This window comes from Arabidopsis lyrata (assembly GCF_000004255.2).
Source record: "Arabidopsis lyrata subsp. lyrata unplaced genomic scaffold ARALYscaffold_2, whole genome shotgun sequence".
Taxonomy (NCBI): Eukaryota; Viridiplantae; Streptophyta; class Magnoliopsida; order Brassicales; family Brassicaceae; genus Arabidopsis; species Arabidopsis lyrata.
In genome coordinates this window covers 17,268,675-17,284,443 of record NW_003302554.1, presented here as the reverse complement: position 1 = coordinate 17,284,443, position 15,769 = coordinate 17,268,675, and the positions used below count along the sequence as shown (strand labels likewise).

At 37.3% G+C, this 15,769-nt stretch overlaps 5 protein-coding genes across 7 annotated transcripts; 4 read left to right on the top strand and 1 right to left on the bottom strand.

Annotated features, from left to right (window-relative positions):
• The first annotated feature begins 105 nt into the window (after positions 1-105).
• On the top strand, positions 106-2,386 carry LOC9325158 (UDP-rhamnose/UDP-galactose transporter 1). Of its 2 annotated transcripts, XM_021035383.1 has the most exons (6): positions 182-648; positions 731-915; positions 999-1,199; positions 1,298-1,453; positions 1,532-1,693; positions 1,778-2,384. In XM_021035383.1, the coding sequence occupies exons 1-6, from the start codon at positions 513-515 to the stop codon at positions 2,135-2,137; spliced, it is 1,200 nt and encodes a 399-aa protein (XP_020891042.1). In that variant the 5' UTR covers positions 182-512; the 3' UTR covers positions 2,138-2,384. The 2 variants fall into 2 exon arrangements, with proteins under 2 accessions (XP_020891043.1, XP_020891042.1); XM_021035384.1 differs by lacking the exon at positions 1,298-1,453 and having other exon boundaries at positions 106-648; positions 1,778-2,386.
• A 1,162-nt stretch (positions 2,387-3,548) lies between these two features.
• LOC9325157 (uncharacterized protein At1g76660) lies at positions 3,549-6,301 on the top strand. The gene is made up of 3 exons (XM_021035022.1): positions 3,549-3,995; positions 4,546-5,659; positions 5,764-6,301. The coding sequence occupies exons 1-3, from the start codon at positions 3,957-3,959 to the stop codon at positions 5,931-5,933; spliced, it is 1,323 nt and encodes a 440-aa protein (XP_020890681.1). The 5' UTR covers positions 3,549-3,956; the 3' UTR covers positions 5,934-6,301.
• Positions 6,302-7,638: 1,337 nt separating this feature from the next.
• LOC9325156 (calcium-binding protein CML38) lies at positions 7,639-8,334 on the top strand. The gene is given in 2 exon segments (XM_021035023.1): positions 7,639-7,668; positions 7,671-8,334. Coding segments are annotated over 2 exon segments (537 nt in total). The 5' UTR covers positions 7,639-7,653; the 3' UTR covers positions 8,193-8,334.
• A 963-nt stretch (positions 8,335-9,297) lies between these two features.
• On the top strand, positions 9,298-9,924 carry LOC9323717 (calcium-binding protein CML39). The gene has a single exon (XM_002889046.2). The coding sequence runs from the start codon at positions 9,358-9,360 to the stop codon at positions 9,835-9,837; it is 480 nt and encodes a 159-aa protein (XP_002889092.1). The 5' UTR covers positions 9,298-9,357; the 3' UTR covers positions 9,838-9,924.
• On the bottom strand, positions 9,923-15,665 carry LOC9323716 (tetratricopeptide repeat protein SKI3). 2 transcript variants are annotated; one of them, XM_021034521.1, is made up of 19 exons: positions 15,376-15,665; positions 14,953-15,276; positions 14,783-14,866; positions 14,630-14,680; positions 14,435-14,527; positions 14,207-14,347; positions 14,028-14,108; positions 13,707-13,951; positions 13,457-13,628; positions 13,202-13,314; positions 13,064-13,121; positions 12,920-12,985; positions 12,592-12,804; positions 12,416-12,467; positions 11,932-12,305; positions 11,737-11,831; positions 11,403-11,645; positions 10,412-11,250; positions 9,923-10,328 (listed from the first exon to the last, which is right to left on the bottom strand). In XM_021034521.1, the coding sequence occupies exons 1-19, from the start codon at positions 15,442-15,444 to the stop codon at positions 10,135-10,137; spliced, it is 3,507 nt and encodes a 1,168-aa protein (XP_020890180.1). In that variant the 5' UTR covers positions 15,445-15,665; the 3' UTR covers positions 9,923-10,134. The 2 variants fall into 2 exon arrangements, with proteins under 2 accessions (XP_020890180.1, XP_020890181.1); XM_021034522.1 differs by lacking the exons at positions 14,953-15,276; positions 15,376-15,665 and having other exon boundaries at positions 14,790-14,866.
• Positions 15,666-15,769: the final 104 nt, after the last annotated feature.

Here is a 15,769-nt window from a genome sequence, read left to right as displayed (position 1 = left end):
GCACGACGTTACCAGCGGTAAGAAAAGACAAAATTACCCTTAGATAGAACTCGTCTTGAATTAACAAACAAGTGGACCAAAAGAAGAAAGAAGAAGGTCAAATATGGTAAACGACACGCGTCAATGAATGAATTTTAATAAACGATTCCATTAATATATAAATATTATTTTCGAATTAAAAGAAGAATTTATACAACTCCAAAGAAAAGCATCAATGGTGGAAGAAGCTTGCTTGTGAGATTATATTCAGCGACGTCGAGTGAAGAAGCAGTGAACCATAAGTAGAAGAGACAGAGAGAGAGCAAGCGAGAGTGAGAGAAAGAGATACGTGTGTGTGTGTGTGTTTTCGCTTTTTGGCTTTCTTCGCCGATTCCACGAACGGCGTGAATCGACTTTTCTCCAGATCTCATCTCTTCAAAATCTGCAGGCGAATCGAGATTTGTCAGATCTCGTTTTCGCTTGCACGAGATTTCAGATCTGATAGTGTCGGTGTTCAATTTTCTTCAATTCAAATGGAGAAACCGGAGAGCGAGAAGAAATCGGCTGTTTCCGACGTCGGTGCATGGGCTATGAATGTAATCAGCTCCGTTGGAATCATCATGGCTAATAAACAGCTCATGTCTTCCTCTGGTTTCGGATTTGGCTTTGGTAATGTATCTCTCTCTGATCTATCTATCTTCCATTAGCTCCACACTTGATGAATCTGACGATTCGATTCTTGTTTCCACAGCTACAACTCTTACGGGATTTCACTTTGCCGTCACTGCACTTGTTGGTATGGTGTCAAACGCTTCGGGATTATCAGCATCAAAGCATGTTCCTCTTTGGGAGCTTCTCTGGTTCTCAATTGTTGCTAATATCTCCATTGCTGCTATGAACTTCAGCCTTATGCTCAACTCTGTTGGCTTCTATCAGGTAACTTGAATCTCTTGGTTTTTTTTTTTGTTCTTCGGTTATTCGGTTGTTGTTTTGATTTTGCTTTATTCATTTTCACTTAGATTTCGAAATTGAGCATGATTCCGGTGGTATGCGTGTTGGAATGGATTCTACATAGCAAGCATTATTGTAAAGAAGTGAAAGCTTCTGTAATGGTTGTGGTTATTGGTGTTGGGATTTGTACTGTGACTGATGTCAAAGTTAATGCTAAAGGTTTCATTTGTGCATGCACTGCCGTTTTCTCCACTTCTCTGCAGCAGATTGTAAGTATTCATCACACCATCCCTTTGCTTATGTTAGATCTGGAGTTTCTTTCATCTTTTTACATTCTTTGAAACACAAAGGCTCAAACTTTATATAGATCAGTGGTATCTTGAGGACCTTTTGTCTCTTTGATTTCGATTTATGTCTGATCTGTATGTTAAGCCTCCCAGATCTGAATTCAAAGGCTATGTTTGTTATCATCCGTAAAACTGGGCGTACACATTTCTGTTGTGCTTGCTGGAATCCTGAAAAGGTCTCTGGCAAGTTCTTAGATACTATGTTGTGTCAAGTGTTTGTTCTGATGAATTTTCCTTTCTTCTTTTGGTTACAGTCTATAGGCTCTCTGCAGAAAAAATACTCAGTAGGATCCTTTGAATTGCTGAGCAAAACAGCCCCAATCCAAGCTATTTCACTTCTCATCTTTGGCCCCTTTGTTGACTATTTCTTGAGTGGCAAATTCATATCTACTTACAAGATGACTTATGGTGCCATCGTAAGTAAATTTTCAAGTTCTCTAAGATTCAGATGACTCAAAACATAAACACAAAATCTTTACTTTTCTCTCTCAATTTTGCAGTTCTGCATTCTTCTCTCTTGCGCCTTAGCTGTTTTCTGTAACATAAGTCAATATCTCTGCATTGGAAGATTCTCAGCGACATCATTCCAAGTTCTAGGCCACATGAAAACAGTATGCGTCCTCACATTAGGTTGGCTTCTCTTTGATTCCGAGATGACATTCAAGAACATCGCCGGGATGGCCATAGCCATTGTTGGAATGGTGATCTATAGTTGGGCGGTTGATCTAGAGAAACAGAGGAATGCAAAGTTAACGCCACACGGCAAAAACAGTATGACCGAAGATGAGATTAAGCTACTCAAGGAAGGAGTTGAGCATATCGACTTGAAAGACGTTGAGCTCGGTGACACTAAACCATAAGGGTGTGCTTATACCCATTTGAAATTTACACGTCGAAACTGATTTTAATTCTTTATACAAATATTTCCTTTGTGTGCCATTTACTTGTTCATTCCACCACATTCTACATGTCTGAGACCATTTTGGGCTTCTCAGAAAGCCCATAAATCCTTCTTTGCTTAAGGAGAAGGCCCATCCTTGAATAGTGAATGTCCTATATAGTAAGTAATACAGAAATGTCAACTGAAGCATGTGATTTTATTCATTTTCTATATGAACTACCAAAACAGATCTCTTGTATCATCTGTATGATTCAATGGCATACAAATTTCTAACAATAAACAGTTCCAAATGTTATAAATTTTGTGGAAACGAGCATAACTCAGGTCATGAGTCACGACATGTGAATATGTGATGTGTGTTTAAAAATACAAGAAAGTACATGTGATGCTGTTTAAAGGTATAAGCAATGATTAAAAGTTAAAACAAAAGATAGCTGTAAAATAATTTTAGTTTGTGATTGGGACATGGAAAAATTACTGGATATCAGTTAAAAATTACTGGGGTTAAGAAGAGGAAGAGGAAAGAATGAGAGGAGGAAAGAGGTCCCACAAATATGAAACCAGACCCCAAAAAAGATCCAAATCCTACAACTAGGTATCATACTATTACTAGGCCCTCTTTTCCTCTGCTTTAATGTCTTTATTGGAACCCTCAATACCTATAGACAATTCATAAAGATCAAAACAAAATTTTAGGGAAAAGAATCACCTTTTTTAATTTTAATAATCCCCTCAATTGCCGAAATATGATCAATTTAAACAAATTTAATTCTTATAATACATAATATTTATTTATGTCACTAATCTTTGCTAATTTCTTCTTTTTATATAAACTCAAATATATTACTTGCAAAATCTCTCTTCTTTTTCTTTTTTTTTTGGGGGCCATATCCTTCATAAATCAAAGCTTTGTTATTCAACTTGCAAAGCCAAAAAAAAATCACAACAATCTTGTTGTTCTTGATAAGTGAATTGCATTTATTAATAACCTCAATGGTCGCTTGACTTAGCAGTTATACACTGATTTTGGACGTGTATTTAGACCAAACCAAAAAAGCAAAAACTAAAAATTTTGACTTTTACATGTTCTCCTTAACCCTTATTAGTAAAACGTCCTTCACGTGCTTAGGGAATCAACCTTTTATTAAGGGTTTAGATGTCTAATTAGTAATTTACCCATACAGTGACCAACTTAAACACATTGATAAACCTTATTTTTTTCCAAAATGGGTACCAATTAAATTCCCATTATTAATTTCTTTCCTTTTTTTGCTATTGTAGAGAGTGTGAAAACCGAAGAGATTAACATTATTATTAACAGAGTTTTTTTTTTCCTTTTTCTCTTTTTTTTTTTGGTTGGCTTGAGCTTTTTGTGTTTTGTTTTTATCTTTTTTCTCTTTCTATGTGGTAAGTCACATTCTGATTAAAATAGAAATGCTTTTTCCATCGTAAGGATCATCTTTTCATGCCGATTGCATCAGTGCAGATTTCCTTATTTACTCTTCTCTTCTAAAATTTCCATTTTTTTTTCTTCATCTCTCCCAACTCCACTCATAAAATAAATTTGTCTTTCTTTCCCAAAATCCCTTTTTTTTTTTTTTTTCTTTTGCCTTTAGCTTTTTCTTTTTTTCTCCTCTGGATCGTATCAGTAAGCTGTGGAAGAAATTGTGAGAAAAAATGGAGAATACCAAACGGATTACTACGTCTTTCACCTGAAGAAAACCCTACTCAGAAGTTGAATAAAAGCAGTGATTTTTCTGACGAACAGAGACACCTAAATGGGCTCAGAGCAGCACAGATTTCCTCAGCAGGAACAGGTTTCTCTTAAATTCTCTTACTTTCTCTCTTTTTCCGTTTTGAATTCCTGAGGTTTTAGTTATCTCTGTTCTTCAGATTTTAAAGCTTTCGTTTTTAGCAAGTCGGTGTTTTTTTTTTTTTTTGGCTACTTAGATCTGACTATCCGACTCTGTTCACACTTGATGGAGCATTGTTCGCTAGGGTTTATGTTGAGTCTCTCCTTTGATCATTATGTTGTTGTAAATCCCACCTTTAGGCTAAAGCGAGCAAGTGATTACCGAGAATTGGAATAAAAAGTTGACATTTTTCTGAATTCGCCATTCACTTAGAAGAAGCAAAAATCAAGCTTTTAGGGGTTGTGATCTAGATTCGATGCGTGTAAGCTTATAAGATGATTACCGTTTCGTGCTTCAGATCCATAATCATTTCATGGTTCTGTAGAAACAGTTGATTCACTATATGTCAATTATCTTCTTGCTTCACAGATCTCTTTCACATGTTGGTTTTTATTCCTTAAGGGCATTGACCTTTGAACTTACATGTCAAGTGTCTATGTGTGTCCTTTTGCAGAGGAAAAGGTGGGGAGGTTGTTTAGGAGTGTTCTCTTGTCTCAAATCACAAAAAGGTGGAAAAAGAATTGTACCAGCATCTCGCATTCCTGAAGGCGGCAATGTCTCGGTCTCACAACCTAATGGAGCTCATCAAGCTGGTGTCTTAAATAATCAAGCTGCAGGAGGGATTAATCTATCTCTTCTGGCTCCACCTTCCTCTCCTGCTTCCTTCACCAATTCAGCTCTTCCTTCAACCGCTCAGTCACCAAACTGCTACTTATCGCTGGCTGCAAATTCACCGGGAGGTCCTTCGTCGAGTATGTATGCCACTGGACCATATGCTCATGAAACCCAATTGGTCTCACCGCCTGTTTTCTCTACATTCACCACCGAGCCTTCGACTGCTCCTTTCACTCCTCCTCCAGAGCTTGCACGTCTGACTGCTCCTTCTTCACCTGATGTACCTTATGCTCGTTTCTTGACTTCCTCCATGGATCTCAAGAACTCTGGTAAAGGTCATTACAATGTTTCAAGCGACCTTCAAGCTACATATTCTCTTTATCCTGGTAGTCCAGCCAGCGCTCTTAGATCACCAATCTCTCGGGCTTCGGGAGATGGGTTATTATCGCCTCAAAATGGTAAATGCTCAAGGAGTGATTCTGGCAACACATTTGGGTATGACACAAATGGAGTCTCCACACCTTTGCAGGAGTCAAACTTCTTCTGTCCCGAAACTTTTGCCAAGTTTTACCTGGATCACGATCCTTCGGTTCCTCAAAACGGTGGAAGATTAAGCGTGTCCAAGGATTCAGATGTGTATCCTACAAATGGATATGGAAACGGTAACCAGAATAGGCAAAACAGAAGTCCCAAGCAAGACATGGAGGAGTTAGAAGCTTACAGGGCTTCCTTTGGGTTTAGTGCAGATGAAATCATCACAACTAGTCAGTATGTAGAGATCACTGATGTGATGGATGATTCTTTTAACACAGCAGCTTACTCTCCAAGCGATGGACAAAAGCTTCTTAGAAGAGAAGCAAATCTGCTGAGTCAAACAAGCCCCAAATCAGAAGCAGATCTTGATTCACAAGTTGTAGAATTCCATTCACCAAAGGCATCAAATGGCTACAAAGGTGAGTATCGTCACATTATTATCTCAATCACCTTGCAGAGACAATACAATGAGTTGCTTCATTCCATTGTGTGTGTGCTAATTGTATTGTATGGTATGGCTCAGATCACAAACAAAGAAACCGGATCCATGCGGATGAAGAGGCCTTATTGTCGAGAGTGGGGTCTGTAAAAGGAAGCAGAAGCTATCCTATTTCAAGCTCGGATGCAGAGGTCGAATACCGAAGAGGAAGAAGCTTAAGGGAAAGCAGAGAGAACAGACACAGGATAGCCTGATCAAGAACAACAAAGCCAGCTCTGTTCTTAAGGTCTTCTAAGTTCTAAAAAGTATTAAATATGGATCTTGTGATGCTAACTCTCAAGATAATAATCTAGTTTTTTTTAAAGTATATATAGATATATATATATATATAAATATAAATTACAGATGGTTTTTAGTAGAATGTTATATATAAGAGAGAGCAAGGGTGCGAAAGTGAATGCTTGTTTTTAGTTTGACATGGCTTTTTTGTAAGACCCCATCTTTTATCTAATTGCACCAATCTGTTTCAGGTTCTTTACTCTCCTTTTTATTGCATTGTTAACAACTTAAGATGTTAGATTGGAACTTGTGAATGTTGTTAATTCGTGATTTTCTATATAAACACTAAAGTTTTATAGTATTATGTTTATGTATTGTTTAGTTGTGTGTACATTGACATGTTCTAGTAAATGTGTTCATCTCCAAACAAAACTATTCAATTCTTGTATTTTAATCAAAATATTTGCAAATTGTAAACGTCTGTTAATTCACCTTTATAATGTAATGAAAGTTCTTTTATTAAAACTAAAAATATTCTAGTTATTAGTATAGATAAACACAAAGACAAAATAGTAACACGTTAACTTTTAGAAACACTTGTAAGTAAATCTCTGATGAGTTTCTCGTTTCTAGAATATTGCTGGACCGGGTCAGGTCAATATTATTGGGCCAGATTAGATATTGGATTGTCGACGTTGCTTACGTTACGTTCTTGTATCTTGTTTAAGAACTAATCTATCGACTTAGTCTTAAATTAAGCAAACATTGCCTTAAATTCTCTGGTCTGCGACCGTTTTTTTGACCGTTAAAACCCTTAATAAAGAAAACAAGTTGATTACAGAAAAAGCACTGAAAAAGTGATTATTTTCACAATACTCTTATGAGAAAATACATACTGTATTTTTTTGTACAAATCTCTAAGAAAAACACCACCACTAATTAAGAAACCTTTCAAATCATTTTATCTTTTTTAACAATTTAAAAAAAATCTTTGGCTCACTCGGTCCGGAATTAACCGTTGGTAATAATTATTAAAGCGTAAATCATACCTCTCAACTCAAAACTCGAATTTGGGATTAAAGACTTAACATTTCCTTTGAGAGAAATCCTAAAATCAAGTGAGCTATCATCACTTGTTAAAATTTCATAACCGTTGGCTTCTATTTCTATGTGTAAACATACATACGAGTGCCTTGGTTTGTAGGAGATTTAATTACATTTCCAACCAATCATATTAGTACACATAGTCAAACACATGTTTATCTTTGTTATTATTTTGTAGATAGAAACAAAAAAATGGAGAGATAAAGACGAAGCAAGTGAAGCTTCTAAGTGCCCACAGATAAATAATATCTCGTGTGCAAGTGTCAAATACAAGTGGCCGGTGGTCTCCAGAATTTTATTGTACCCATTACTTGGCCTTAATCATCCAATAAAAAAGGAAGAAAAAGCGTGTTTTAAACAACAAAAATCATTTAAAAAGTCAAAATATCTAAACACTAATCTCCCACGTCTAATACACAACACTTGATCTTAACTTTAATTTCAAGATTCAAGAAAATACCCATTCCATTACCACAACTTGACCACACGCCTATATATTAACACATACAAACCTTTTTTCCTCATTTCTCATTCACTTTCCATTTCAAAACCATACAAACAAAAAAACTACAAAACTTTTTTTTCCTTCTCATGAAGAATAATAATACTCAACCCCTCAATCATCTTTCAAGAAATTCTGCCGGAAACTATCACCAAAGAGGAAAGATTCAGGCGGAAAGATACAACAACACAACAGCAACAATGGTGAGGACAAGAACAGTGACTTAGAGGCTGTTTTCGATTACATGGATGCAAACAAAGACGGTAGAATCTCTGCAGAAGAGCTTCAAAAGAGTTTCATGACATTGGGAGAGCAATTGTCTGACGAAGAAGCCGAAGCTGCGGTTAGATTGTCTGATACAGACGGAGATGGGATGTTGGATTTTGAGGAATTTACTCAGCTAATCAAAGCAGACGATGAGGAAGAGAAGAAGATAGAGCTCAAAGAAGCGTTTAAACTGTATATTTCAGAAGGTGAAGAGTGTATTACTCCAAGAAGCTTGAAGATGATGCTAAAGAAGCTGGGAGAATCAAGAACCACTGATGACTGCAAAGTTATGATTAGTGCGTTTGATCTCAATGCTGATGGAGTTTTAAGCTTTGATGAGTTTGCTCTTATGATGCGCTAAGCCTCCATTGTTGTTGTTGCAGTTCTTCTCTTGTTCTTAATCTCTTGTTGTATATAACTTAAATAGTTTGTGAAATGTAATGCAATAAACACGATTGTTATTTGATTAATGATCCATATATATGTGAAACTTTGTTATATTAGAGAGGATGTTTTTTTAACATGAAAGAGTCAATCTACTAAATAGTCCATCGACGTTTGACCATGACTTGCTCATAGTCATATTATTCTCTAGAGCTCACAATTCAAGACAAAAGGAATCTAACAAGATTCAAAATGAGCTTTAGTGTAAGATATTCATATAACGGTAACAATTAAGGTATCTAATAAGTTTTCGTCCTACAAATCAAACTCTTTATCCAACCAATAAAGAGCTTATTATTGTTAACACTTTTTTTCAAGATGAAATGTTGGCTTTTATTGATCCATCTCAAACTAAGTTACCGATCGACAAATTGTCGGCGATCTTTTCCATATTGTGTAAATGAATTGAATCTCACTATTTGACCTCATCTTAGGATGTAGGATTCCTAACACTTATCACTTATTTTGAATCAACCCAAGTTGGAAAAATTATAGGAGCCATAACAAGTTTGAGGCATGCATTATGGACTTATATGCTATGAAACCTAGGTTGTGAAGAAATCGATAATAATAATAAAAGAAAATCGATGGTTAGTAGATCAAGTTATCATTGTTTTAAATTCTAAGAAGTTGATTTCACTAAACAGTATTGATTTATAATCTTCAACAAATTAAATGGAAGTCGTCAAATATTTTATATTTACCAAAATACCATTTCTCAATCCATCTTCCTATATTTAAGAAAGAAGAAGAAAGAAACGTGTTTTAAACATGGAGATGAGACCTGTAACGAACCAATATACTAATATTTCCGTTCCTAGATCTCTACAAGACTATTAATAATACAATGTCTTCTAGATCTAAAGACTAGCTAAAAATATTTGTTTTTTTTTTCTAGATCTGAGTCTCACACGTTTGATTCGTTTCAATTTCTATTTTTTTATTCCTATTCTCGTCTTGAAACACACCTATATATAGAGAGAGAAACACTTTATACCATTTCTCATTCAAATCCTAAATCAAAAAGAAAGAACAATACTTGTAACATAAAAATACCTTGTAAACAATCTTTTTTTCTCAAAATGAAGAATACTCAACGTCAGTTATCTTCATCTTTCATGAAATTCTTGGAGGACAAGAACAGAGACTTAGAGGCTGTGTTTGCTTACATGGATGCAAACAGAGATGGTAGAATCTCTGCAGAGGAGCTTAAGAAGAGTTTCAAGACATTGGGAGAGCAAATGTCTGATGAAGAAGCCGAGGCTGCGGTTAAACTGTCTGATATAGACGGTGATGGCATGTTGGATTTTCATGAGTTTGCTCAGCTTATCAAAGGGAATGATGAATTCACTGAGGAAGAGAAGAAGAGGAAGATTATGGAAGCTTTTAGAATGTATATTGCTGATGGGGAAGATTGCATTACCCCGGGAAGCTTGAAGATGATGCTATTGAAGCTTGGTGAGTCGAGAACCACTGACGATTGCAAAGTTATGATTCAAGCTTTTGATCTCAATGCTGATGGAGTTCTAAGCTTTGACGAGTTTGCTCTCATGATGCGCTAAGCTTTGTTGTTTCGTCTGTATAGTTTTTGTTTGATTGCTGTGTAAATAAGGCTTTGCAAGCAATATCCAAAAACATGTTTTATACTATTATCCAAAATCATAGTTCATTAAAAAAAAACTGCATCTTCTTGTTTCAGTTTCAATGTACATGATGAATCCTATTCCATTGTGTTTCTATTTGGTGTTACACAAAAACTACATGTTAGACAAAAACTACATGGAAGGAAAAACACAGAACACCAACTGTTCTGCTCTCGGCTCTTCTCTGTTCCGGAATTGGATCTTAATTTTTGGTTCTCAGCTCATGGGATGTTGAACAAGCTTATCCAAGACCTTCCAATATCTCAGACAAGAAGGATCAGTGTGAATCGCCCTAACCACCCATTTCTCTGGGCTTTGATAGTTTTCAATCCCTGAAGCGGTTTCCGGTCTGTCTTCTGATTGTCTTGCGAGTATGTGCATCTGGAAGTAAACCTCTGCAGGTCTCATTTCTGTCCAACAATTAAACAACAGTTTCAGTTGTGCGCAAAGTTTGGTGAAAAAGAAGAAAAGATTAGAACAATTGCAGTCAAACCTGGTGGCCAGCAGAACCATTCGAGACGAAGGTTTTTCTCCCATTTCTCTTTAGAGCCAAGACTTCCATGTGCTTGAGCTAATAATGTATACACGATAGGCAAAGGAATCAACGAACTCGCTTGAACTTTGCTAAGACTCTTTACAGCTAGTGAGAGGAACTGCGAGTCATTAGACTGTCTAGCCAGCTCCATGCAGACAGCACCATGGCAAAGAAGTAGACAGCTCTCTGAATTTAACAACGAACAAGCTTGTGCAAGGAATTCCTCTGCAGAGGAAAAGTCTTTTTTCCCGTTAGAATCTAAGCCACGAGCTAAACTGTATACACCCATCCATTCTTTCCATGAATTCTTCTTCTGGCTTGAGCATTCTTGTAGACTCATCTCTAAGAGATTAGCATCAGGTTCCAGATCATACTGAGATTCTATGAGCTTCAGGCAAATCCAACCAATATTTGAGTCAGTCTTGAGCTCCAAACAAGCTCTGTATTCCTCTTGCATGTTTCTGGTACTCCCTTTTGCTGCATAGGCACGGCAAAGTTGCAAATGTCCTAGAAATAGGTAGCTACGTGGAAGCGAAAGGGAAGAAGCCTTTCCAGCATGGGCAATGGACTCTGCTATATTTCCCTTCTGCAAACTGATTTCAGAAGCACAAAGCAGAAGCTGGAACTTTTGATACTCGCATTCCTTCGAACATGTCTCATCAGAGAGTGCCACAGAGATTAGACGCTCAATAGCACTACAAAGCTGGCGAGGAAATCTCTGCTCACGGGCCTTCTGCACGAGATTCAGAATAAGCAAGTATCTTACATCGCTGTTCCAAGGTTCTTGATGCAAGAATCTGCGAATTGGAAAACAATCATTCAACAGAGATTCTAAGCACGGGAGAGTCAAAAATTGAGTTGTAGATGATAAAAGGATCAGACACCACTTTGATAGTGGACCAATACAGATTCTAAAAATACTAAATGATGCAGAAAGATTCTCAAATACCTTTGCAGTTCCACAACAACAACAGGAGCATTCAGATACTGACAATGGCATGTCGGAAATGAGAACCTTGGAGCTGTATTGCCAATTACATTGCAAGCAACCGATCCTCCACCAAGGACCTCCAATGCTGACTTCAGACCTTCCTTATTTGCACAGTCAGATACATTTATGATACAACACCTACTAGCAGTACAGGCATCTTTCATTCCTTCACCAGCTAACAAAATATATCCAAGCAGGTTCCTAATTCCAACAAATTATATTTCCGAGTTATGATTACAATACCAACATATCACTACAAAATTAAAACCTAGCGCGCGTGATCAAAACCCACCTTATCAAATTACTATGAGGATACATATGAATAGCTTTTCTGAGGTGGGCAATCCCCTTCTCAAATCCAAGAAAATCTCCTGCTCCAGTTTTCAGCTGCAATATCCAGAGTGTTGTCATTTTAATCCAGAGTCTATACCAATACAGCATTAAAAAACGAAGGGGCCAACATGATAACCGCGATCAAAAGGCTCACCAATTTGCTGAGTGCTATCAAATAGTGCATTGCAACTATTTCTTCTTGTGATGTTATATAGCTACGAGTGCTTGCAACAATCGACTGGAGTCTATCACTCAGATCAAGAGAATGGATGGCAGATACTATAAAGCTGATTTTCGAACTCTGGAAGAAATCCTTAGGCATTTTCTGGATGCTGGTGATAGCAGAATCTAACCCAGATATACAATAAAGTAGACTACAGATGAAGCTGATTGGGAAGGCTATTGAGGTTTTTTCCATTGTAGAAATCCTACCAGCCAGATCCCTAATCACTGAAAGAGCCGAATCATTCTGACCAGTCTTCCACAGAGAGAAAGCATATATTTGCAAACCTCCAGCATCAAGCAAACCTTTTGGATATATTTTACTAGATATTAGTAAATTTAGTAGCATTTGACTAAAAGTTAGTACGAGTTGCAAGAAAACCCAGTCTTTAAAACTGGGGGATGAATGGTCTAACCTTTTGACTTCAAATTAGCGCATTCCATAACAGATTCTTTGAATCGTCCTGCCTGCAAAATAACTTTAAATGAGTACAATATTTGCATTCCTATTGATTATTGAATTAAATTTAAATCTAATCTCAAAATAGCTGTTAAAAAGACATGTTAACGGAAAGAAGGGTGGGCATCTCACCTTGCTGAGTGACCTGATCAAGTTTATCGATACTTTTCCAGCATGAGATTTTACTAAATTGTCGGGGTAAATACTCATTGCAGCTAGTGCTAGCCTATAAGAAGCAATAGCAGTGTGATAATTATGTCTTGCCTCGCAAACTAGCCCGTGGAGGTTATGGGATTCAGGGTAATAAGGGGTGCGCTGCACTGCCTGCTCAATGCAAGCAAAAATCTGCAACACAGTTTCAGGAGGGGGAACTACTTAAAGCTCACTTGGATTAATAAAATTCCTGTGCAGATATTAAAAATAAATATATATATATACGTGTGTGTGTGTGTGTTTATACCTGCGGAGATGATATATTTCCCTGCAGTAAAGCAAGCCATGCCAAACCAACTTGGAATTCTGCAAGCTGGACAGAATTATCTCACGCCTCAATTAAAGCCATCACGCTTACAAGTAAGTAAACCACAATTAAATTAGCACTTACAGGTGATATCTGTGCAGCTCGTAAACAACTCTCAAAAGCCTCGTCTGATGTTGACTCCCTGAGGTGTTAATTAGTCTATGTGGGCAAAATTGTCGTTCGTAAACATGAGAAATTCTTTTTCACAAAAAAAGGATCTACCTCGCATACGTATCAGCTGAGCCAGCCCAAGGTAGCGCAAGTGTAGGATCTATGCTTCTAGCACAATCAAAAGCCTGCTTTGCAAATTTCATTTCATCCGATTCCCTGAAGATCTGTTTAAGCAACCGAAATTACAATCAAAAAGGGGGAAACCGTAACTGAAATCATGAACATATGTGAAACAAAATGCAAGCCTTGATAGAGCCAGGACATCAAATACAAAGCCAGAAAGACAAAAATGTTAAGGAACAATACCTGGCCCATGAAAGCCCAAGCAACGGCTAAAGATACATCCAAATGCAATGCCCGGATCAAAGCATGTAGTTTCAAAGCACTATTATCAGACATACAACCCAAAGCAACCCAGAACTCCGAGTTTTCGCATTCCAGCAATAATGCTCCCAGAGCCATCTTTTCTGGTAGCTTCCTGATAGAATAATAGACGATTACAAGGGCGCACATCAAAAACTAAGAAAATGCCAAATAACGTTTAGTATAATCTTACCAAGAACTTGAAGTATCAGAGTCATCGCTTAAACTTGAAACAAGATCACAAGCTATGGCTATGTCAGTATAAACATTAGCTTGCCATGGGGCTAAGTGTAGAGCTCGCTGGTAAGAAGCTTTGGCTGACAATGCAGCTGAGTAACAAATGCTTCTCCAAGAAAGAATTGAATCACTAAAAGTCTTCAAAGTGAATTCCGAGTTTTCAGTTCCACCAGACCATGGAAAGCATCTTGCGTATGTAAGCTGCTCAAGGATAACACATTAGATACCCAGATAACGAGCGAGCTTTGCACTTAAAATACAAGGACCGCCTAAGTACCTGAATATCTCCATGCAATTTCCATATACAAGACATACTGCTGGCCAGTTCACTGCTTGCTTTTGCAGCTTTACGGGCATCCTACAGTGATTTTCCATTAATCGTTCAATCATTTAGGTATATTCAATTTCAATATGGATGAGATCAAGACAAAATCAGAAGAGTTTAGTATTATTAACCTCCAATAGTGAAGCTGCCCATCCAAATGCGCCCAAATTTATGCATTCCTTTGACCAACTAAGCAATCCAGAAGCAAGACCATAGAGCACAGAAATATTCTGAGGTGAAATCTTCAGTGCTTGCTCAAATAGCTCCACACCCTATACAAATACTATGTGAGACTTCTGGAGCCACACAAACAGACTTCCAAAGGGGTAATTTTAAATAGACGCGGATAAAAAGGTTACCTTTCTATATGAACCAAGCATCAAAAAGATATTTGCACTCTCCACTAATGCAAAAATTTTGGTCTCATCTAACTCAATGGCACGGCCATACGCCTGTTGTGTCATTGAGAAATAAGATCACAGTAAAAATCAACAATAAACCCAAACCACTCCAAGAAACTGGGAAACTACAAAAAATGAAACAGCGATTATGACCTTGATAGCAGCAGTAAACATTCCAAGTCGCTGGTAAGCAAGGCCTAGAGCCTGCAATGACAGACAGACAAAAAGAATTCTTGTCAAATTCGTTAAGAGAATCAATGTAACAAAATTTTAATAACTAGAGGAAGAAAGGAAAAAGACAATTACTTCCCACAAGTCAGACACGGTAGGATAACCTCTAATTGCATGTTGAAGGCTTTGAACAGCTTCAGACCACTTCTTCTGATGAAGCTGTGATAGAATGCATAACCATAGATCAGCCAGAGCAAGACAATAAAGACAGATTGCAGAAACAGAGAAGGCCAATTGAACAAAACCTGAATATAACCCAATCTGCAAAAGGCCCAGAAAGCCTTTGGAGACTTCTCAGAAGCGTCACGACAAACCGCAATTTCCAAAATCTCTTTCCCTTGTCTATCAAATAAATCGCACAAAGCTTCTCCAGAATCAGAATCATTAGGGTTTATCAACACTGCTCTTTGGTAACACTTAGCAGCTCGATTAAGATCAAGCGTCACACGCGAGTAGTAATGCCCTAAATACTTAAACGCCGCCGCATTATTCGGGTTTAACTTCGCCGACAACACAAAGTGCTCCGCCGCTTTCTCTGAATCTCCACCATTATCCCATAGATGCAAACCCTGCAATCAAATCAAAGTTCCAATATTTTCCCCATTAGCAGAAGATACAAAGAGAACCCATAAAAAAGGAACTAAATTCATGATCAGAAAACAAAATACGAGTTCGAATTGTAGAGAAGAGTCATCTGGGTTCTCCTCTACAGACTTCTTAAGTTGATCCAATTCCATCCCCCACCGTCGTCTTCCTCAATATTTTAGGGCGAATTTAGAGTGAAAGATCGAAGATTTGGAAACCAGGAAAGAATAATTTTCAATCTTAAGTGAAAATAAGTAAGAACGGACAGATTAAACATGTGGATTTCTTCCTTCTTGTTTACTCTATCTCTCTCTACTCAAAACCCTAACTTTCCTCTCGCCGGAAAACAAATCCTCGGCGTCAAGATACAAAAACCAAGCTAGCAATTTTTTAATAGACCCTTGTATTATTATCAAAATCAAAATTACGTCCTGAAGTTTTCTTCATTACTTATTAAACCCTGGAATGATTATTATT

Excerpts from the sequence above, each read along its gene's own strand:
- LOC9325158 (XM_021035383.1), top strand. The coding sequence starts at position 513 with ATGGAGAAACCGGAGAGCGAGAAGAAATCGGCTGTTTCCGACGTCGGT. Across the intron at positions 649-730 it reads TGGTTTCGGATTTGGCTTTG|CTACAACTCTTACGGGATTT; the intron begins GTAATGTATCTC and ends TTGTTTCCACAG. Across the intron at positions 1,454-1,531 it reads CTTGCTGGAATCCTGAAAAG|TCTATAGGCTCTCTGCAGAA; the intron begins GTCTCTGGCAAG and ends TTTTGGTTACAG.
- LOC9325157 (XM_021035022.1), top strand. The coding sequence starts at position 3,957 with ATGGGCTCAGAGCAGCACAGATTTCCTCAGCAGGAACAG. Across the intron at positions 3,996-4,545 it reads GATTTCCTCAGCAGGAACAG|AGGAAAAGGTGGGGAGGTTG; the intron begins GTTTCTCTTAAA and ends GTCCTTTTGCAG. Across the intron at positions 5,660-5,763 it reads GGCATCAAATGGCTACAAAG|ATCACAAACAAAGAAACCGG; the intron begins GTGAGTATCGTC and ends GGTATGGCTCAG.
- LOC9323717 (XM_002889046.2), top strand. The coding sequence starts at position 9,358 with ATGAAGAATACTCAACGTCAGTTATCTTCATCTTTCATGAAATTCTTG.
- LOC9323716 (XM_021034521.1), bottom strand. The coding sequence starts at position 15,444 with ATGGAATTGGATCAACTTAAGAAGTCTGTAGAGGAGAACCCAGATGAC. Across the intron at positions 14,109-14,206 it reads GGGCAGCTTCACTATTGGAG|GATGCCCGTAAAGCTGCAAA; the intron begins GTTAATAATACT and ends AAATCACTGTAG. Across the intron at positions 12,468-12,591 it reads TGATCAGGTCACTCAGCAAG|GCAGGACGATTCAAAGAATC; the intron begins GTGAGATGCCCA and ends GTTATTTTGCAG.